The sequence below is a fragment of the Macaca fascicularis genome, chromosome 5, assembly GCF_037993035.2.
Source record: "Macaca fascicularis isolate 582-1 chromosome 5, T2T-MFA8v1.1".
NCBI lineage: Eukaryota > Metazoa > Chordata > Mammalia > Primates > Cercopithecidae > Macaca > Macaca fascicularis.
In genome coordinates, this window is record NC_088379.1 from 80,765,584 (window position 1) to 80,789,571 (window position 23,988).

Below are 23,988 nucleotides of genomic sequence, written 5' to 3' on the forward strand. Positions count from 1 at the left end.
TCTGATGTATAGTTTTGGTTTTCTTGTTACTGAGTGTCTAAATTTATTTTTTGCCTCATGCACATTTTGTGGTTGATGAAAATTTGGTTAAAAAGAATTATTGAAAATAAGGAATCGATTAACAATCGAATGACAGTTCTACATACAGTGCTTTAGTTTTACAGATTTGGATAATCCTAAAAGACGCATTTCTGAACACCAATTCCAAGTGTTGATATCTGAAAGATCAAAATCCCTAAAGCCTAAGTTCCTAACACCTAAAATCCTGAAAATCACAAACACAGGATAGTTGAATCATGTATGGTGGAACTATTATCTTGTTATTGTCTTTATTTGGAAATTAAGTATGGTTTAAGAAGATGTGCATGGTTGCCAAGTTGACATGGGTTGGACTTGTGGACTTAATTTTACTTGTCAACTTGACTATATTAAAGAATTCCTAGACATCTGGTAAGACATTATTTTGGGTGTGTCTGTGAAGGTGTTTACAGAGGAAATTAGTGTGTGAGCCTGAGTGGATTAGGTGAAGAGCTGCCCCTCAGTGTTGGTGGGCACCATCCAAGCAACTGGGGCCGGGATAGAACTATAATAATACAGAAAGCAAAATGGTCTGTCTCTGAGAGCTAGGACATACTTTTCTTTTGCTGCCTTAGACATCAGAACTCCAGGCTTGCTGGACTTCAGACTCCAGAACTTACATCATTGATCCCCAGAATCCTGAGGCTTCTTCAGCCTGAGCCGTGTTACCAACATCCAGTATAAATTGGAGATATAAAATGAGTAGAGACTTTCAAAGAATTCTAACTCATTTAATGTTTGTTTGTTTGTTTTCACATTTGACTCCACAGAACTACATTATCACAACATTGACTTTGTGTGTAAGCATTGTGCATGTATATAAAAACATCGAAACTTCCTCAATAAATGAAGAGGTGTCCTTTTCATACATCTGCACTTGTGAAAGACAAATTTTCTCAAAATCTTGGCTCTTGTGGGTGGTGACTCGTTTTTTTTTTTTTTTTTTTTTTTTTTTTTTTTTTTTTTTCCTGTCTGAGCCATCATGGTTTTTAATCAATCTTGTCAAAAGACATAGGTTGTTCATCATGGTAATTCAGATGATTGCAATTATATAAAGCTGGGTGTGTGCAATTACCAATTAGAGAGATATATGTTTATACATTTCCCTTTTTGACCCTATTTCTCTATAAATATAGTTCCTCTCATCTTAACTGTTATACCCCTCTGACTGTTATTATTATACCTGAGTGTTTATGCTTGCAAAAATAGATATTATTATTGGCTGTTTTATTGTGTAAAGTGGCTTTTGGAGTGTTCTGTCATGTTGTTTATCAAATAAATCACCTTTTAAAAATGTAAATATCTTTAAAGATTAAAAACTTTTTTTTCCAGAATTATACTTTTAGGATTGCAGTGTTTAGGATTTTAGCTTTAGAGGTTCTGATCTTTTAGGATTTCAACATTAAGTATTAGGGAGTTCAGGATTGCATCTTTTGGGTGTATGATTATCTACCCTGCATTATCATCTTAACTGTTCATAGGATCAAGAAAGTAACCATTTTTGTATACTAAAAATTTAAGCGTGCTAACGTCACCCAACTGATAAACAGTAGAGCCTGGAATTGAGCCCAGGTATTCTGGATCTGTAGCCCACGTCTTTAAACGTGATATTCTAAACCTGCTCACCTCTGGTTACCGTTTCATGCATTATATTCTGTAACTCATGTTTGCTTACATATATCATTTTATACCATGCATGCTCAACCATCCCATTATGTTCTTGTTTTTTGAACAGAGAATTAATATTCTGGTTAATACGTTAGATATTGCCTATGCCCTTTAATCTGTCTATATTAGCTACTTATAGATCTTGCCATACCTCCCTATTTTTATGAATGTATCCTCTTTGTTTCTGCGTTGTTATAAATAAATTAAAGTATTACTTCTAGCCTTTAAAATCTGTTGGTTGCCCAGCTTTCTAAAACAAGGCTAAGAAACTTAAACTTTGTTTATTTCGATAATATCTCTTGACAGTGATTGCCCTGTGGATTAAAATTTATGTTTTCTTTTATCTGTTAAATATGTAGTTTACTTTCGACAGTTTCTTTCATTTCTCTAGATTCTTCCCTTGTATGGAAAGGCAATAAAAATATCTGACAAGCCGGGCACGGTGGCTCACGCCTGTAATCCCAGCACTTTGGGAGGCCGAGGCGGGCGGATCACGAGGTCAGGAGATCGAGACCATCCTGGCTAACACGGTGAAACCCCGTCTCTACTAAAAATGCAAAAAATTAGCCGGGCGAGGCGGCGGGCGCCTGTAGTCCCAGCTACTCGGGAGGCTGAGGCAGGAGAATGGCGTGAACCCGGGAGGCGGAGCTTGCAGTGAGCCGAGATCGCGCCATTGCACTCCAGCCTGGGCGACTAAGCGAGACTCTGTCTCAAAAAAAAAAAAAAAAAAAAAATCTGACAAAACGAAGCAAAACAAAACAAAAATTTAAGCATGCTCAATGGTAGCATACTATTTTACTTTTATTCTGTTCACTTTTTAATAGATACTTTTGGAGAGATTTCTAGAGTGATGGGCAAAAATTCACTTTTCTACTCACACAAAATAACAAGGGTTGGCTCTCTGCTTTTCGAGGGTAGGAAACTGTAAAAAGAAAATCGGTACAGCCAAGTATGTTGATTAGTGTTACGCTTTCTCAGTCCTGCTAAGTTCAAGGAGAGTATCAGTTTCCATATACATTAGTGTTTGCATGGCAGTCATAAGAGAAAACAAAGAAAACTGTTTGAATTTTCTTCACAGAATGAAATCAAAACACTATTTTTAAAGATCTGTGTAAACTTGGAATGTCATCATATGAGAGGTATATCAAAAAAAATATAGTGTTTTGATGTAGAATTCTTGATTTGAAAGTCTGGGCTCTGCTGTTTTTCAGCAGTGAGTGTTAGCGGGCAAATCATCCATCCTTGAACCTTGATATAAACATAACTGCCCTATTGACCATTCTTGATTTTGCTGAGAATAAAATGATGTTATGTGTGTTAACTAATGTTTGGTCCATCTAGTATTATAAATAGGCTATTTTTCTCCCACCACCATTATGATTTTGCTAGCATCTAGCTGTCATATAGGGTAGTGCTTCCCTAGCCTTTTCTTATCATGTGCACATAGACAATGAGAATGTTTGCATAATATATTGAGGTAAGTGGACGAGACTCTTGTGATCAAAGGCAACCAGCCCTGGGGGCTCTGGCCAGTCTAGGTCCTACCCAGTTGACCTGTGGACTGAGGTGAAGCAGCAGCTTGGCACACCTCTGACCTATTAGGAGCAAACCAGTGCTTTAGGGTATATTGATCAGAAGGCTCTGAATCAGGAAACAAAGGAAAACAAGACTTTAATATTATTTTTTGACACAAAAAACTACTTTGGAAAAATTTGTTTTGCTAAACATGTTTTGTTATTACTCATTGATTTACTCACATTATTATTCATTGATTTTCCGTGTATTTCTATAGTATCTTTAAAGTCCAGGTCAACAAGGGCTAGATCTGTTTAGGCTTAGTGTAAAACTAGAGAATGAATAACTCTAAGTATCTAAAAATGCAGTGGTTCATGACAGAGGCATGATAATACCCTAATAACTGTAATTTACATTTATCAAACTCTTATTTTACTGTTGATAATTTGATTTGATTATCAATTACAATACCTTTGTATGCATTAGGATACCCAGTTGTATGCAATGAAAAATTTACCATATTAGCATAACGACTGGGGTTTATTTTTCTAAGCAAGAAGTCCAGGCAGAATTCATGCTCTTTCTGACTTCCTTCTTCACTGTCCTAGGTATGGTTTTTATCATCATGGTCATGAGCTGGGCACTTCTCCTGGGAGAAGTATCCATGCTTTGGGCAAGAAGTGAGGAAGGATGAAGGTAAAAGGCATATACTAGCCAAATCTGTCCTTTTTTATTAGGAAAGCAATAGCTTTCTTGAAAGCCCCACTCAGAAGACTTGCATCCTTGGCTAGATCTGGGTTTCATGGCAACCTCTGACTGCAAGATAATATGTTGAGTGCATATTTTAACTGGGTGTATATTTGTCATAAACAAAGTAAGGATTCTGTTAGAAGATAGAAGGTGAGAATGTACATTAGGTAGGAAAATTGTATTTGCTACAATTACAGACTTCTCCGACAGAGGAAATTCTAAGGCAAGATACTGTGAGTTGGAGTGATGTCCAGTGTTTTAATATTACAGTTATAATATTAAAATTTTTTACAGTATATACTGAAATAATGATCTATTGTGTGCTGTATCACTGGACTTATATCATAAATATTCTCAGATTATCAGTATTTATTGACCACATTTATGTACCTAGAATTAGTCTAAGCTCTCTCAGCATCGAAACCCTGGGCAGTGGTAATAGAACACACAGGATTTGGAGTCAATTGGATCTAGGTTCTGGTTTTGACTCTGACTCTTAGTAGTTGTGTGCTCATTTCCATAAACTTGCATGTCTAATAATGTAGCCCAAATATCTGAATTCAAGTGAAATGTATCTGTAATACAAACTTCTCTTTGGCAGAATTTATTTGCAGATATACTACTAGTTTTTCAAACATGGTTTGGTACAGAAAATATGGTATTGTGTCTAAATCTGGAAATGGTAGAGTTAGTTTTCATTGTATTTTCAGGTTTTCCATTTATTCTTTCCTTTAATCCATCAAAGTATACTTTTTGGGAGTTTTGTAGATATCTGGGTTTTTATGGTAGGTAAAAGGAGTCATAAGGCACAATATTATTGTGTTTTATTGATGGAAATGTTCTCAACAATTATCTAGTCTATTCACTTTGTTCATGAGGACATCAAAGTTAATTGAAGTCACAAAAGGTTATTTGACTTGCCTCGCATCACCAATCATAGCCTGTTCAATGAGGGGATAGGACTAAGGTTTGTGTCTTCCAATTCCCAGTCCAGAATTCCTTTTACTAGACCAGTGATTCCCAACCTTTGGCTCATGGATCCCTGGGAAAACATAAGACTTAGTGCAAAGGGTCACTGCTTCATGTGTGCTTTATGTATCATCCATGAACTAGATATTACTCTTCACATATAAATATACAAATATTTGTAGATACAGTTGTGATTTATAAAAGATAAAATTTATTTAAAGTGCTGAAGTTACATAATTTTTTCCCGTTTTTCAATTAACAGATATCAAAAGCATGATTATATTGTGTCTTCATACTTTAAAAATGGTTGAAACCATGGGTTAGCACAGGAATCTCAAACTCAGATGTTTAGAGAGGCTAGCAAGAAATATAAATAACTAAAGTAGGTTAGGTTTCGGGAAAAACAACAGTGAAAATGCAATGATAAATGGCAGGGATGTATAGTCTTACTAAAATGGGCAATAGGGAGTGGTGGAGACTGTGTCAAACTAGAGATCCTCTTTTTTTCTTTTTTTTTTTTTTTTTTTTTGAGACAGAGTCTTTCTCTGTTGCCAGGCTGCAGTGCAGTGGCACGATCTTGGCTCACTGCAACCTCTGCCTCCCCGGTTCCAGTGATTCTCCTGCCTCAGCCTCCCAAGTAGCTGAGACTACAGGCACGCACCACCTTGCTCAGCTAATTTTTTGTATTTTTAGTAGAGATGGGGTTTCACCATGTTGGCCAGGATGGTCTCGATCTCGACCTCTTGTGATCCACCCGCCTCGGCCTCCCAAAGTGCTGGCATTATAGGGGTGAGCCTGGCCTGAGATCCTCTTATTTTTGCCAGGGAAGCATGAGTCTGATATTTCCAATCTCTCAAGAAACCAGGAATCTGGATTTTTGAAAAATTGAGATCACCAAAGTTTAAGAAAGTGGTTTAAATTCAAAACATTACATGAATCAAAGAAATCTTACTGGTGGACAGAATTCAGCTTGTGGACTTAACAATTTCCAGTCTTTATTCTAGAGCCCTGGCCTTAGGCATTGATTACAGAAGAATGCTTTTGAATCTCTAACTCTAGAAATTATTAGAAATCTAAAAGATCTCCAGATGGATAAAATGATGTGCTGCACTTTTATCAGAAAGCAAGGGAGAGTACCCTATGATCTCCTTTTTTGATTACTTTTAACTAAAACAAAAAAATTACATTTGTTTATATTTTAATCTGGCTTAAGTTTACTAGTGATATAGAATAGATTTTTCTTTCAAATACATTCTATAAAGTTACCATTTAAATGGAAGTAGACTTCTCATTAGAACTCTGTCTATTGAACAGAAAAGGCTAAGAGGCAGTTTTGGGTTAAATACAAGGCAGACATCTCTGGAAACTAAAGCCAGCCAGAAAGTCTGATTTACTCCATGAGAAGAGCTTCCCAGCATGAGGAACTGACGCTGGAACTTCTGCATTGGTAGGAATTGCACTAATTGAGTTCTTGGACTTTAAGACACTAGAATGTGAAAAGTAAGTTTTATGGAAAGCTGCGAGGCTCTCCTCATGTTCTGTCAAGATAGTATTTTTTCTAGCTACATCTATATCTATGCTTCCTTTGCTATTTAATTCCCAAAACTTTGACATAAAATAATGGTATAGAGATTCCTGTTATTCAAATTGGAATAATCAAAAGCTTCACATTGCTTTATATAAAATGTATAAATTACCTTTATAATGAACCATACTTTTTAAAAATTATCTTCAGCTTTTTAAAAGTTTTGATTTTAGGTCTTTCCTAAATTTTTTCTTCTCTGTTTTTCTCACCTGTTCATTACCTTGTTTAAAATCAACCATGTTAAATGAGGAGAGACAGGTCTGGTTTAAAAAGCACTCTTATTTTTTTTAATTTTATTTTATTGTGATAAGAACACTTAACATGAGAACTACCCTCTTAACAAGTTTTGAAGTGTACAATACAGTATCGTTAACCATAGGTACCATGTTGCACAGCAGAATAAGTAGAATAAGTTCTACTCTTTCACCTTGCATAACTGAAAATTTATGCCCGTTGATTAGCAAGCAACTCCCCAGTTCACCTTACCCCAGGCCTGGGTAACCATCATTTTACTCTTTGATTCTATGAATTTGCCTATACTTCATATAAATGGAATCACACAGTTGGTGTCCATCTGTGACTGGCTTATTTCACTTAGTGTAATGTCCTCAAGGTTCATCCATGTTGTCACATATTACAGAATTTTCTTCTTTTTTAAAGTTGAATAATAGTCCATTGTTTCAAAGAGATATTAGCATTCTGGTATTCCCTGAAGCACACTGTTCATAATAGTCAAGCTATGGAAACAACCTAAATGTTCACTGACAGACAAACGGAAAGCAGTGTTCTTAAAGACACTGGGAAGGTAGGCATAGTCTAGTGAGCTCTCAATTGGGGTTCTCTTACATTCCCCACTAGAAATCTAACAGAGCAGAGTCTTATCAACTGTGAATGAGGAAGGAGTTGAGGATTTGTTTTTCCTTGGGTTATGGAAGGCAGCTCATGGTACTGCCTTCAGCTCTAGTTTCCAAAGGAAAGCATGTATGTATTCTTATCCATAGTAAAACAAGGTCACATTCTACAACCAGTAGTAAAAATCTATTTGCACTGATTTGTTTATGTTATCTCTCTTCGTTGGAAAAGTCTGGGTCTAATGTAGACCATATAAAATTATTATTGTTCCTCATGGCTACCACTTAATTATAAAAGCTTGCATCTCCATTAGCACAAGGCATGGATCTTTTGTTTATTATGTTTGAGAAGTTGTCTTTCAAACAAAGCACTTTTCATACTTAGCCAAGTAATTTTCTCTAACCTTGTAGAAAGTGAGTCTTCTTTATAACATATGAAGTACTTCCCAAAAGAGAATTTTTTGTTTTGTTTTGTTTTGGTTTGCTTTTGAGACAGAGTCTCGCACTGTCGCCCAGGCTGGAGTGCAGTGGCGCGATCTGGGCTCACTGCAAGCTCCACCTCCTGGGTTCATGCCATTCTCCTGCCTCAGCCTCCTGCGTAACTGGGACTACAGGCACCCGCCACCACGCCTGGCTAATTTCTTGTATTTTCAGTAGAGACGGGGTTCACCGTGTTAGCCAGGATGGTCTCGATCTCCTGACCTCGTGATCCACCCGCCTCGGCCTCCCAAAGTGCTGGGATTACAGGCATGAGCCACCGTGTCCGGCCTCCAACAGAGAATTGTAAAAGACAAGGAGCTAATAACAATTTTTCTTCTTATGCTTCCCTTACTATCACCTCTGCATTCTTCTCTCATCCCACAGTTTTTCCTCAGTAATTCATCAAATTTCAGAATATGTATAGCTGCATATTTCTGCTCCCCAGGACACTATTCCAATTGAAAGACAGTTTTGAGGATTTCAAAAATCTTTTCCTTGAAGAATTGTCCCTTAAACCTTGATCATACCTCCTGGCTTGGTGATGACAAGGATGTTGCTATGGTAACTAGAAGAATGATTCTACACGTCCATCACCAGCTTTCATGTCACCCACACTTGAATGAAAACTTTAGCTCATTACAGTAAGTGAAAGTGTATAAAACAATGACTGTCAAATTCACCCACTCAGCTAAAGGAAAACCTCAGGAGTAGGGGGAACACTCATTTCAGAAAGGATTTTACCTAATCTCTTGTTTCTAATTTAAATATTCTCATTTATTGTGTCATGCCAGTATTAGACTTTTCCATTACAAAATATACCTTCATTTCTAGTGTTTCAGATTTGTTATTTCAAGGCTGCCAAAACAAAACAAAACAAAACAAAAAAACAGCTTTAAATATTTGTTTTCTATTGTATTTTGCAAGGTTGTTTGGTATAATAGGATCTATTTTTTCTCTTGATTTCTAAGATTTCTGCTGGAAACTCTGACGAAGAACGTATGTCTGCCAAAATCACTCCCAGGAGAAATGTTGGAACCGTTACATTTAGTTTTACTATCCAACATATTAAAATAGTTACCCATAGCACATATTCCTAGACACTATGTCAGTGAAGTTTAAGATGTTTAATACATGTTTATATATATCACAAACTATGTAGATAGATACTTAGAGCTTCCTATTGAGGTAGCTAACTAGTTAAGTAATTTTGCTAACATATTAAAGGATCACTACAAATTGCTTTCTCAAGTACTTAATTTTTCCATGCCACATCACAAAAATGATTATTCTTATCTGAGACACTGGAATGAATCTTCTTGTACTAGTATTTATTTGTGTACAAATGCATGACACATATTGTCCATGTCACCAATTTTTATGACAATGCTGGCAGTAATAATTTTGTTTGTAATTACACAATGAATTGTGTAAGAGATTAGCTATTACTGATTCTTGTTAACTCTCCATTAGAGAGAAGAGATGGAATGCATGGAACACAAGAGTAGTTTTCTTGAACACAAAGCTATGGATCAAATTGGAGAGATGATGTGATGTGGTTGAAAAGAGCACAGTGGGGAGGAGGCTGAATTTTCACTCCTAATTATGCCCATAGTTGTATAACCTGCAAGTCACTTAGCTTGCTCCAGACTCAGTGTACTCATCAGAAAATGAGAATCTTGTTTTATGCAAATCTAAGATCTCTTCTTCCTCTGCCATTCTATGGTTCTAGCTTCATATGCTTTTTATTTTTATCTGAATCAATATACTCCCTCATCCGCTTCCAAATTAGCTCTTCCTCAGTACTATCTGTCTTTTTCAGGGTCACACCGTCATCTCAGGAGGGAAGCAGTGGAGTCATTGACTCACCTTCACCCCCATGGTAGGCAGCACCTCCCTGCAACCCATTTCTCTTTCCTTTGATGTGCTGTTTAGATGTCTCCAAAGATGCCTCTTTATTCCTGGACACCCATTGGCCCATGGCCTTCTGTCTGACATCTCTGACTCCTTGCATACCCAGCCATTCATCCTGCATACTGATCCCAGGGAACATTCTTACATTTAATTTTATATTTTAATGCCTTTAAGCTTTTTTTAAATCTATTATTACAGTAATGAATTCTCATTGTAGAAAATTTGGAATCATAAAGAGCAAAGTAGAGTCCACATATAAATTTCATTTTGTTGATACTGCCTTTTTCCTTTTTTTCTGCTGAATCATTCATTTTATGCTTAATGATTTAAAATCAGAGCACTTGGATTATTACAATTATTAATTCTTAGTCATATATTTTGCTAATATGTTTTTTCTGGTTGGTGTTTGCCTTTTATATTTGGGTTTAGATAGAGATATTTGCCAGAGATAGAGCTATATTTAGGAGAGTTGGGGCAGGCACCCAACAACATGATCAGTATTCTCTGCATCTTCTAAGATGTTCTTCCTTTTAGTTATTGGCGTCATCCTTTCCTATCACAATTGCCTCTGTGTAACCCCTCATCACCCCCAGCCAGTTTTGGTTTATGTCATTCTAGAATAGCAACCCATGAAAAAAGAGGGTTTTTTCTTCCAGAGGTTGTAGATCAGTCCCAGGAAAGGAAGCTGACTGGCCTTCAGTCACTTGCCAGGGGGATGGGGTACCCTTTGGCCAAACCAAAGTCATGTGGCCATAATTGTGTGTGTGTAGAGGGAGAGGGGAGATGGGGGAAGGGATTCGAAGAAATGGTCAGTGGGGTAGCACTGCAATTGCTGGTCCCACAACTGCCACTTAGATTGAGAGTTGGAGTGATTCCACAAAGGAAGGGATACCAATATACAAAAACTAGATATGTCTACCATAAGAGCATTCGTTAAAGAACCAGGTTTATATCTCTGTATTTTAAAAATAGAGGTATCTTGTCTTCTCTCACAGTGAGTTTGATATTTTACTTATAAAGAGATAAAAATGTCACTGACATCTGAACAGTTGCTTCAAGATTTTTTGTATGCCTAACAATAATTGTATGGAATTTCCTCTAGTGTCTTAAAAACAGCCTCAGAGCAACTATTGACTAAAATAATTCTTAGAACTCTTAGCTGCTTTCACCATGTGATTGCCCTTCAACTCTCAAATAATGGTAATTGTGCCTGTCATGTGTGGCTGTGTAATTATATACAATTCTTTAAGTATAAGCTTTAGAAGGGCAGGGATTGTCATTTGAATGAAATTTATATCTCTCTTTATGTTTATAATTTCCTTTACAATGGGTTATTTATAATTGGATTTTTCCTTGTTACAGAAGTCATTCTTTTTTATTTTAGAATGCTTGAAAGATCTTTTAGTTCTTTTTAAACATTTTTATAAATGTATGGGATACAAGTCTAATTTTGATACATGGATATATCATATAGTGGTGAAGTCAGGATTTCCAGCGTGATCTTTTCCTCTTTAATAAACACAGAATAAAATTTAAAATAAAACTCACTACGCAGAGAAAACCAGTTAGTATTTTGATATGTATTTAGTGCAAAGTCTATTGATAAATAGAAAGCCTGATCCCATATATGCTTTCCAGGTGAAGATATCAGGTACGATTTTGTTTTGCATATGTTTTGCAGTTGGTGTATTAAGTTCATAGTGCCTAGAATAAAGAAGACATGGATATATTGTCAACATTAAGATATTAAAACTAACATTGGAAAGGAAGTTGTTGACAATGTTGGTGCTGAGTTTATGTCCCACATTCTAGGAGACATTATTGCATAAAAGTAAATTTATCCTTAATCAGAATGTAAAAAGGATCCTCTAATTTCCAAATGAGGTTCATTAGGATCTTGAATGGGAGGAAAAACATTTAGTTACAACCATTTCAGCCTAAAATTGCAGCAGAAAAAATACTAAAAGAGATGCAACAGGCCCTAGGCTTTGACTTACATTATTTTACGATGTGAGAATGCAAGATTAACATTTTTAAAGCCAGAAGGAGAATGTATGCATGCAACCATGCTGATACTGATTCGTATTTTAAAATTTAGTTTTAAATGTAACCAAGAATGTAATTCCCATAGAAGCCCGACTTTTTCTGCCTTCATGTGTTGCCTGTTTATTCTATCCTTAGCACCTGACTGAATTGGTCCCAAATGGAGTGTTAATTTTCACTGAAGTGTTTACAAAATGAAGCCCCTTTCTCTATTTTTTTCTTTTCATTTTTTTTTTTTCCCTCCAAGATATACGCCTGAACTTTCCTGTCTGGCTCTTGAGTTGTTGCCAACCTGACAGAGAGCCAACTGGCAGAGGAAACTGATGTGGTGCAGTGTTCATTAGCAATTTACATTTCCCAACATGCAAAATGCTTTAGAGTTTTAATTTTTGAAACTTTTTAAAAGCCAAATTATACTGTAAAATGACTAAACTCTTTATTTCCTTATTTGTGTTGTGGTAGTTAAGAAAAACAGTTAAATCTGTACTGTTTTTTTCACATAGTGATGTACAATTTGGGGGTTCTTTTCCATACAAATCACCAGCTTGCAAAGAATTCAATCTTTGGCCAAGAAAGTTTTCTTCATAGTTAAAATGTGATTGTATACATGCTAACTGAGGATGCACAGCCTTTCTGTGAAATCACAGAAACAGTGCACCATGTAAACAATAACACTGTAGTTATAGTTCATAGTATTTTAGTCATCTCTTTCATGGACAAGAAGTGAAGCACATATTTTCATATATTTTAAAAATGTAGGATGCTTTAAATTTTGTTTCAGAAACATATTTCAAGGCACCAGTTTATTTGGTAATTGTATCTCTATTATTTTTTTAAACTTTAATCTCTTGCTTACCGTTCCCCTTCAACCTTCCTCCCCTCCTAACCTCACAGCTCTCCGACAGAAATCAGAAAACGTGCACATATTATATCTTATAACTGGTCACCTTGGGAGTCTGCACATTATATTCTTGATTATTTCAAGTTGTTCTCCTTGGACACACAGAAGCCCAGACAAAATGACATCATTTGAGATGAGTACATGCCTTTTATTTTAGAAATGAACATTTAATGGCTTTTGACTTTGAGGTGATTATAGCATTTCAGAGTAGCAGCCCTTCCAGATATTAGAATGGAAGTGTTGAAGCTGTTATACATCAGATCAGCTACATACAGAATTTAGAACAGAACAAAAGCCATCAGTATATATTTGTTGGAATTTTTTGATGAAGTATGTGCAAATAAAAATCAAAATACCAAATTCTTAATTACTTCCTTATTGTTATTATCTTTACAGTTTTTTCTTGAGCCAATTTATGTCTAAATTTATTTTACTGTCAGACTCAACAAGTGAAAACAATTCTGGGAACATGCATATATTGGATTTTTTATAGCTTTTTTTTTTTTTTTTTTTTAGGACATGGCCCTTGTTCTACAATTTTATGGTGAAAAAAATCAGTGTTTTGCTTAAAATAACAGAATAGCAAAAATGCACATGATTGGGCTAAAAAAAAAAAAAAAATCTGGGTTATTACTCTCCAGGGTAGGGAGGAGCTAGAAATGGTTACCAAATAGTGTGCTACACCCACCATGTCCTCTCTGTCTGGACCAAAGTGACACACCCCTCCACACTGGACTTCTCAGAGCAGCAGAAGGTCATTTTTCCGTGGCCAGTTTCTTAGTTCGGAGGCCATTTTTTTTCTTTCATTCCCTCTGTCCCAGACAGAGGCCTTGCAGTTCCTTAAATATATTATACTGACTGAGATACTAAGTGCTTGCAAGAGCAGTTCGTTCCAACTGATTCCGCAGCCCAGCCCAGCTAACTGTTTCCGAGCTCAGCTCAGACAACTCCTGAGATCAGCCTTCTCTGACAGACCAGCTCAATGCCTCCCAACCCCATTGTGTGTTGTAAAGTGAACGCAGTTTATTACATATTTGTGTGTTACTTTGATTAGTGTCTCCCTTCCCACCAGGATCATAAACCCTGTGAGTTTTGCTCAACATTGTATCTCAAGCACCAGTTGTGCTTGGGGGCACATATAAGACTCTTAATAAATATTTATTGCATGAATGTAGGAATAAGAAAAGCTGATTGTGTTTCAGAGTTTCCTCTGATGCTGTGCAACAGGGCAAATATGTTGCAAGTTTACCAGATGAACTTAGCTTTGGGGAATAGAAAATTTGGTTGAAGAGGGAAATGGAACGTCAAAGGAAACCATGAGTTTTGAATGAGAGTTTTTAAATCCCATTGTTTGAAATATTGTGAAGAAAATCTTTCATGAAATGAAAACAAATCACATCAGCTGTTAGTGGAACTGTTGCTTTGTGTTTTAATATTTTTACATGACCAGATTTTTAAATTCTCAAGTTTTTGGTTAAATTAGCTGTTTCTTTCTCTACTTCTTCAGATTGTTTTCTTCTTCATTGCTTTTCTCTTCTTTCCTTTTGTCCCCGCATCTTGTTTTCCTGGTCAGGTACTGAGCACTCCATTCAGCCAATACATGGAATGCACAATTTTTTTTTTAAACCTATCTTTTAATCCTCTGGTCCTCTGAAGGTTTTTTCCCAACCTGATTATAATGGGAATGAAACAGGCCAAGTACATTTTTGGGAGGAACTCAGGGAGAAAGAGGAGTGCTTTCTGCCAAGACGGTTATTCTTGGGAATCCTGCTTTCCCTTCAGGTATGGCTCACCCACAGAACTTGTACTGTGTAGTTAAGTGGGCAAATTATTTGTCCCACATGTGAGGGACCTGCAAGGTGCTAGTTTTAAGAAGGAAGGTAAATTCCATGTGTACACCATCATTTAAAAACCAGTGTAAGGACAGGCACAGTGGCTCACACTTGTAATCCCAGCACTTTGGAAGGCGGAAGCGGGCAGATCACTTGAAGCTAGGAGTTGGAGGCCAGCCTGGCCAACATGGCAAAACCCCGTCTCTACTAAAAATACAAAAATTAGCTGGGCATGGTAGCACATGCCTGTAATCCCAGCCACTCAGGAAGCTGAGGCAGGAGAATTACTTGAACCCTGGAGGCAGAGTTTGCAGTGAGCCGAGATCACGCCACTGCATTTTCAGCCTGGGTGACCGAGCAAGACTCTGTCTCAAAACAAACAAGCGAACAAACAAACAAAAAACAGTGTAATGTAACTTAACACAGTCTGCCATTTTAAAGTGGCAAAAGTGTCTGTTCTTTCATCTTCTTTTTTTCCTCTCCTTTCAACTGATTATTATGCAAGAACAACCGTGTATCTAAGGTGGTACTGGCAAAGGGTCAATGGTAGAGTAGGCAAGGTGTGTGCGGCCATGGAGCGATTTTTAAGGGGAAAGTGTCTCTCATTAATGCCACAAATATCCCTTAGTTTTAGCTAAACTTCATATTAGTTTTAGTTCAACTTCAGCTCTCTGGTTTTCCCTTGAACCCCCTCAGCATGGTCTGCTTCCCTTTGTCCTCCATGGGAGAAGTGCCTGTTGGTAGTATCCAGCTGCAGCCTCTTTGCAAATGTTCCTTGACAAATCTGTCCTCAGCCAGCTTCTGTAGCCCTTTCTGGATGCTGTCCCATACTCTTCCCAACCTAGATGGAACCATCACTCCTGAAACATTGTCTAAAACAGCTTATATTTACATCATATCTGCCCCCTCCCTTTAGTGATCAGGCCCTAAACCCTGCCAGTCAGTCATGAAATTGGCAGTTCTAAGTTACAGCATCCTATTGGGTAGTCTTCCATCATAACGGATAAACTAAGAATATATAATGTTTAATATGAAGTGGCAGGAGTGTGTTTGCTCCTAGCCCCAGGTATCTGTTTGCCTGTGTATATGTAACCTGGGCCCTGCCATCAGGCATGTGTGCCCATTGACAGAAACATGAGTGTGTGTCCCAGCTTTTGAGGTTAGCTACTCAACAGCAGAAAGCTGATTGACTTGTGTGAGCACTTGCTGCTTTTTTTCCTACATACAGGAGAATATTGTTGACTATGATAAATGGGAAAATTTCAAAATGCTAGTAAAAGAGAATAAAAATGAAAAAGGCTTTAGATCAAGATAAATATAATGTTACTCTTATAATATTATAACTGAAATGATCTTATCTGACATGTTATAATATGCTGGAAGAAGAAGATCCCTTCTGTATTCTCTCCTCAGGATTTAAATAATTTTAGACCATCTCTATCATAAGTTATTTTCCCCAACTGTACTATATTTTAATACCATTTCCTGTTCCTAAAATACATTCCCTGCTCCCTATTCTTACCTATAAAACTCCCACTCATTCTTTAAGATGTAACTCATATGTCACTGCCTTTCTTATTCCTTCCCTAATCATCCCAGCTCAAAATGACCCCTGTGCCTCAGTATTGATTTGTGAGTATCCCAGGGACTTACATTTGTATTGCCACATAGGGTTGAAATTTATAAACATGTGTTCCTTCTCCCTGGGTGATCTTGGGCAAATCACTTAATCTCTCTTTACCTCCGTTACCCCATGTCTAAAATGGGGATATAATAGTACCTATCTCATGGGATTGCAGAATATAGTTATTATTGTTGTTTGTTCTCTCTTCTATTAATTAAGTTCCTTGAGAGCAGTGACTGTGTTCTCCACCTTTGCATTTCTAGCTCCCATCTGAAAATGGTGGTGCTGAATGAAGGAATGAACAAATATTGGGTTTTGACATTTTTATGATGTTCTTCACTTTTCTCTTCTGATTTGGTTTAAACTCCATGAAGGCTAGATTTATAGCTGATCCTTTGGAGTCTAGACCTGGTTCTAGGATGTTAGCTAATGAGGGAAGTATTTGATAATGACCAATATTTTCTAGAAAAATCTTCTTCCTTTTTAAAACTTTGCTTATACTATCATGGACTTTCTTCTCTAATCCTGATAAGCCAAATATCATAACAATATATCATCTTCTTGACAGCGAGTCTAGTTATTCTTCCCCTAAACCACTTTGTTCATCTAGAATTGAGTCTCCTATTTTTCTTTCACACCTACATATTTGGAATTGATTTTCTCTAATAATAACTTCATAAGAGAAGGACACAACCTATGTATGCATAGTTAAGATGAACTTACTTATGCTTCTTTTCTCAGAAGAAAATTTTATAGGTTGACCCTCAGCTTTCTCTGGCCCAACCATGTGAAGTTTGGCTGTCAGACACTATTAATTTGCCTATATAAGAGGAAGATTTGATGTCTGTTTCCCAAATACTTGGTCCTGTGTTGCTAGCATACCAAACAACACTAATAGGAGTTAATATTTATTTTACACCAAAAATGACCAGATACAGCACCAAACCACCCTGTGGGATGACCTAGCTCACTGGTCTCATAGCCTAAGCAGGAAAGCAATATATTGGACCCTCTAATAGGACGAAGCCCTGCCCCCCAAATATTCTATTTCTATACACTCATCACTAGAATACACAAAGCCTTTGGACTCTTGCTTCCTAGTATAGACTGTTGTTACCACAGAGGTACCTATGAAAATCCATTTCAATTCTCTAGATAGAGTGGTTTCCAAGCACCGTTCTGCAAGCCAGAATCACCTGAGATGGTTGTTAAAAATACAGCTTTGCAGGTCCTACCCTAGACCTACTGAATCAGAAAGCTGAGGAGGCCTGTCTGAACATCTGTGTGGAACTGGAGCAGTATGTTCTGTCTGGAGCTCCCTTGATCAAGCATGAGGAATGGCTTTTGTTTGAGACATCATCTCACTTGAGCTACCCAGGACCTTGCCCTTTCTTCTGGAGCAATTAAGGTCCTAGGCCATTGCATGGGGTGAGAGTTGTGTTCTTGGAGGGGACCAGTTGAAGTTTTGGGTTTTAGTACCATTTTGGTCACCAATGAGCATCTCCTCTTATAGGTACATAACTGGCAGCTTGCTAGCAATGTTTGTTAGTGCGCCACCCCTACCCCCATCTCATGTTAGCAGCAAGGTAACCCTTATGGCACTGGTTTGGCTGCTCCCTCAGCTGTCTCTGGCACTGGACAGTCCCCACTGTGGATTTCCATGGTCTCACAGTCACCTATCCATGTATTCCCTCTCTCTTCCCATTTCCTTGGCCAAACTGGAAACATTTAAAAACCTCGCCTGGGAGTGAGAAAGCTCTATATGTACACAGGCTAATCTTTTTGCCTTTTGCTTACACTAATGTTGTTTAAACTTAATGTTCAAGTATTTGCAAATCTTGCTTTCTGTTTCTGCAGAAAATGATTCATGTCTAGCTATCAGGCTAGGATAGGGTGAAAATGGAGTGACAGAAACATACTTTGCAATAGAAGTTGGAGAAATGAAAATGAAAAATGTAAATATCCAGCATGCTATTCTTCATTGAAAATGTGAATCTGTAATGAAAATTCTGTCTGGAGAGAGTGGGTCAGCAAAGTAGTCCTTCAATAGCCATTTAATAGGAGCAGTAAGGGCATATTGGACAGGAATTGTAGGTATATTCCAAATAATCTCACAGTTCAGAAATAAGCCCTAATTTTTTGTATGAATAAGTAACTGGGATTACATGTGCCCACCACCATGCACAGCTAATTTTTGTATTTTTAGTAGAGATGGAGTTTCACCTTGTTGGCCAGGCTGGTCTCAAACTGCTGACCTCAGGTAATCCACCCACCTCAGCCTCCCGAAGTGCTGGGATTACAGGCGTGAGCCACCGTGCCCAGACTAGGGTCCAGGATTTTTTTTACTTGGCATCAAAGTGAGTAAGCCTTGGGAAGTTTATTCCTTAGGTGATTCCATCAGATCAGAATTGGATTCAAATGGATAATGTGATGTGATGATGGCAGCTGAAATTAAAAGCAAGAACTCACGTTTAGGAAAAAAAAGACAAGAAAAATTTAATTTAAGTTTATCATTAAAAATATAAAATTAAAAATAAAAAACATGAAAAATAATATAAAAATAAGTTTACCATAATAATATTAAAAATGAAAACATTCCAGCTGCATCCATGTCCCTACAAAGGACACAAACTCATCCTTTTTTATAGCTGCATAGTATTCTATGGTGTATATGTGCCACATTTTCTTAATCCAGTCTGTCACTGATGGACATTTCGGTTGATTCCAAGTCTTTGCTATTGTGAATAGTGCCGCAATAAACATACGTGTGCATGTGTCTTTATAGCAGCATGATTTATAATCCTTTGGGTATATACCCAGTAATGGGATGGCTGGGTCATATGGTACATCTAGTTCTAGATCCTTGAGGAATCGCCATACTGTTTTCCATAATGGTTGAACTAGTTTACAATCCCACCAACAGTGTAAAAGTGTTCCTATTTCTCCACATCCTCTCCAGCACCTGTTGTTTCCTGACTTTTTAATGATTGCCATTCTAACTGGTGTGAGATGGTGTCTCATTGTGGTTTTGATTTGCATTTCTCTGATGGCCAGTGATGATGAGCATTTTTTCATGTGTCTGTTGGCTGTATGAATGTCTTCTTTTGAGAAATGTCTGTTCGTATCCTTTGCCCACTTTTTGATGGGGTTGTTTGTTTTTTTCTTGTCAATTTGTTTGAGTTCTTTGTAGGTTCTGGATATTAGCCCTTTGTCAGATGAGTAGATTGCAAAAATGTTCTCCCATTCTGTAGGTTGCCTGTTCACTCTGATGGTAGTTTCTTTTGCTGTGCAGAAGCTCTTTAGTTTAATGAGATCCCATTTGTCAATTTTGGCTTTTGCTGCCGTTGCTTTTGGTGTTTTAGACATGAAGTCTTTGCCCATGCCTATGTCCTGAATGGTACTACCTAGGTTTTCCTCTAGGGTTTTTATGGTATTAGGTCTAAGATTTAAGTCTCTAATTCATCTTGAATTAATTTTCGTATAAGGAGTAAGGAAAGGATCCAGTTTCAGCTTTCTACTTATGGCTAGCCAATTTTCCCAGCACCATTTATTAAATAGAGAATCCTTTCCCCATTTCTTGTTTCTCTCAGGTTTGTCAAAGATGAGATGGCTGTAGATGTGTGGTATTATTTCTGAGGACTCTGTTCTGTTCCATTGGTCTATATCTCTGTTTTAGTACCAGTACCATGCTGTTTTGGTTACTGTAACCTTGTAGTATAGTTTGAAGTCAGGTAGCGTGATGCCTCCAGCTTGTTCTTTTGACTTAGGATTGTCTTGGAGATGTGGGCTCTTTTTTGAACCATCATTCTTAGCAAACTATCACAAGAACAGAAAACCAAACACCGCATGTTCTCACTCATAGGTGGGAACTGAACAATGAGATCACTTGGACTCGGGAAGGGGAACATCACACACCGGGGCCTATCATGGGGAGGGGGGAGGGGGGAGGGATTGCATTGGGAGTTATACCTGATGTAAATGACGAGCTGATGGGTGCTGACGAGTTGATGTGTGCAGCACAGCAACATGGCACAAGTATACATATGTAACAAACCTGCACGTTATGCACATGTACCCTAGAACTTAAAGTATAATAATAATAAAAAATAAAAAAAAAGAAAACATTTAGAGTAAGTACAGCTGCCATTTACTGAGTGCCTATACAATGCCTTGTATACTCTCCCTCATTATACCTCATAGCAATCCTGTTAAGTAGGTGTTACCACCCAGTTTTACAGATGAGGAAGACTGGGCTTAGAGAGATAAATTGACTTATGTAACATCACAAAACTATTAGGTGAAAGAATTACAATTCAAATGTAGGCCCATCTGGAGTCAAAGTCTGAATTCTTTATGTCTGCATGTATTATTGCCTACTAATTCTGGACCCAGAGGCTCCGGCATTCCCTCCCCACCTGTTTATTCTGCTTATTTCTCCTTGTTTATTGTCACACAGCTGTGCCATTTAGTGGCTGAAGTTCTTGGCAGGACAGGGTTTATGCTGAGGCTCTTCCTTCCCTTTCATGGTGAGGGAGCTGGGGCTTGTCAGCATGTCAGGGTTCAGAGGTCAGAGTTCAGGAATTTTTTTTTTTTTTTTTTTTTTTAGATGGAGTCTTGCTCTGTCACCCAGGCTGAAGTGCAGTGGCACGATCTCAGCTCACTGCAAACTTCGCCTCCTGAGTTCAAGCAATTCTCCTTTCCCAGCCTCCTGAGTAATTGGGATTACATGTGCCCACCACCATGCACAGCTAATTTTTGTATTTTTAGTAGAGATGGGGCTTTGCCTTGTTGGCCAGGCTGGTCTCAAACTGCTGACCTCAGGTAATCCACCCGCCTCATCCTCCCGAAGTGCTGGGATTACAGACATGAGCCACGGTGCCCAGACTAGAGTTCAGGATTTTTTTTTTACTTGGCACCAAAGTGAGTGAGTCTTGGGAAGTTTATTCCTTAGGTGATTCCATCAGGTCAGAATTGGGTTCAAAATGGATTATGTGATGTGATGATGGCAGGTGAAATTAAAAGTAAGAACTCACTTTTGGTAAAAAAAAAAAAAAAAAGACAGGAAAAATAAGAGTGACCTTGGTAGTTGCTTATATTAGCATTCTTGATTAATGTCTGCTTTTAAAAAATCACACTGGTAATGCAGCTGTAATCATTGTACCAGTCATAACCAATTAGTTATGTTTATGTAATATGAAACGATATGCAGGCAGGGCTGCCTGGAATCCCACTTTCTTCCACAAAGGGAGTCAAGATCACAAGACTTGCCACTTCTGTCTGTGCCTTGCCTTTGCAGGACACTATTCTGATTGAGACCAAGTCTGCTATGTAATGTTATGTAAGCACCGCACTCAGTCTGCTCTGCCAGTAATTCACAAAGTTACTTCTTTTGTGGATGTGGAAGGGACCTGAAAGAACTGTCCATAACAGCATTCTCCCAATTCAATCAGCCTCTATCCTTCTACGCCTCAGAAAAGAAACTGAATGGCAGACTCATAACCAGCAAGCCCTAGCTGTTCTGGAGCCCTGTTTTGTTTGGCCTACTCAGTGTTTGTGATAACTTTCATTTGGAGCCTAAACTTGAACAATAGAGACTTCACATGAATAGCTGGATTTTATTTATGTGTTTCTTTTTGAAAAATGCAAGGAATGGTAAGAATTGGTTGGAGTTGAATCATGGTTGCCCCTTAGAAGTGGCCTGTGTTCCCAGCCTACCCCAGAATCAGTACCTTTCTTCATTCTCTTGTATTACATGTGGGCCCTTAGGTACAGTGGAGTTTATGGCCTCTGCTTTCTCTTCACTGTTATGTTTTCCCTCCACCTCCCTGTTGGTGGAATAAAAGATTATAATGAGCCACAGTTCAGATCAAATTGGAAATAGTTCACTTATCATTGTGTCAATTTTTTGTAAACAGGAACTCAAGATCCACACAGTTGTAAGTGTCCTTAGGGGCTCAGAAATGTATCAAGGACCGGATATGGCACGTAGTAGCCACTTGGCAAGCATCTGCTGAGTGAATCTCTGAATAGAACTCCTGAGTGTATGGGGATTCGGGGTCATTTGTTTGGCTGGAAGAAGAGACCTTACAGGGCAGTTTGGGAATATTAATGACACTCTTTAAATACACAAGGAGTTTGGATGACAGCTAGCAATTTTTTTCATTTCCACAAAATACAGGATTTTATTTTTATTTTGTGATGGGATACCTTAGCCACATTATACCAACACCCTTCTGGGGGACATTAAATTTTGGTGACCTTATAAAATTTCAATAAATTTTCTTCTTCTCATCCAAGCAAAATGTCCTCTTGGGTTCAGTTGGGTGTGACGCCTGACAGTCTCTCTAACCTGATACTGTATTTCTCCCAGTGTGGGCTGTGAAACAGGGACCTCTGTGTCTTTGTGCCCCAGAGACACTTGGTATTAACCATGAACCCTTATACTGTTAATAACATTTAGGTCCTGTCCTACAAGGAAAACTACAAGTTATTAATGCTTCTATTACAGTGATTTAGGACTAGGGCTTCACAGATTGACAGGGTTTGAATCTGCGTTCTACTATTTGTTCATCATGTGGCCCTAAGCAAGTTATATCTCATTGCTGTACCTTAATTTTCTCATCTGCAAAATGAATATCCTAGTAGTAAGATCACAGCATCGCTAGAACAATGCCTTAAACTCTAAGTAAATGACAGCTGCCACTCTGATGGTAGTATTGATAGCAGAAGTGATATCTGTCTTAAATTACAAAAATGTGCACTAAGAACTTTTTTTTAATTTAGTTTTTTTGTCTTCTCTCCCCCAGCTTTATTGAAATACAATTGACAAATAAAACTGTATATATTTAAGGTATAGTTTTTGTCAAATGCATTTGTTACTTTGAGAATTGTACAGCCCTTTTGTCACTAGACTGTAAAAATATTACATTTTCCCGTTAGTGTATGATTGAGTTGGATTTGGTGAAACAAGAACCCTTCAGGTATGCATAGAAGGGACCCCTTGCTTTCCTGGTTACAAAAGGCAGAGGAGGCCTATTTGAGGGAAGGTAATTATCTTCCTGCAGTAATTACTTTTCTATAAAAATCCAACACTCTCTCACCCCTGATTACTGAAGGAAAACAAAGCTCTGGTTTCTGTGTGAGCTCCTTGTAGTGAGAGGCCAGCGTTGGAATGTGGTGTGATGTCACTGCTGATTGGCCCCGGGGTTCTGGGTTTCATCTGTGTTATTGGAATACCTCAATTTATCTGTCTTCTACAGGGGATTACAGCACTCTTCAGGGGTTTGGAAAGTTCTGAAATGAAAGCATACTTCAGGGGTAACACATGCCTATATCAAACACTGGCAGTCCTCACAGGGCTAACAGTATATGCTAACCTTATGCAGACTTTATTTTTTTCTTAACCATCAAACCAGAGGAGTTTCAAGCTAGCTTTATTACCATCTCTTCCTCTAATCCACTCCCTTACTTACTTTGGGCAGAAACTTTATTTTATTTTGTTTTATTTTATTTTATTTTATTTTATTTTGTTTTTTGAAACAGTCTTGTTTTGTCGCCCAGGCTGGAGTGCAGTGGTGCAATCTCAGCTCACTGCAGCTTCTGCCTCCTGGGTTCAAACGATTCTTGTGCTTCAGCCTCCCAACTAGCTGGGACCATAGGCACCCACCATCACACCTAGCTATTTTTTTTTTTTTTTTTTTTGAGATGGAGTCTTGCTCTGTTGCCCAAGCTGGAGTGCAATGGTGCAATCTTGGCTCACTGCAACCTCTGTCTCCCGGGTT

The 23,988-nt window shown here is 37.9% G+C and overlaps 1 protein-coding gene across 6 annotated transcripts in view; it reads left to right on the forward strand.

Annotated features, from left to right (window-relative positions):
- Positions 1 to 23,988, forward strand: part of SCFD2 (sec1 family domain containing 2) — a 510,081-nt gene that overhangs the window by 228,498 nt on the left and 257,595 nt on the right. Inside the window, exon 6 of one of the 6 annotated variants that reach the window (XM_074040034.1) lies at positions 654 to 952. The exons of the other annotated variants lie outside the window; for them this stretch is intronic. Within the exon in view, the coding sequence (XP_073896135.1) occupies positions 654 to 706 (53 nt within the window). The 3' untranslated portion in view covers positions 707 to 952. Of the gene's footprint in view, positions 1 to 653; positions 953 to 23,988 lie in introns of those variants that run through there. 6 annotated transcript variants of the gene reach the window in all.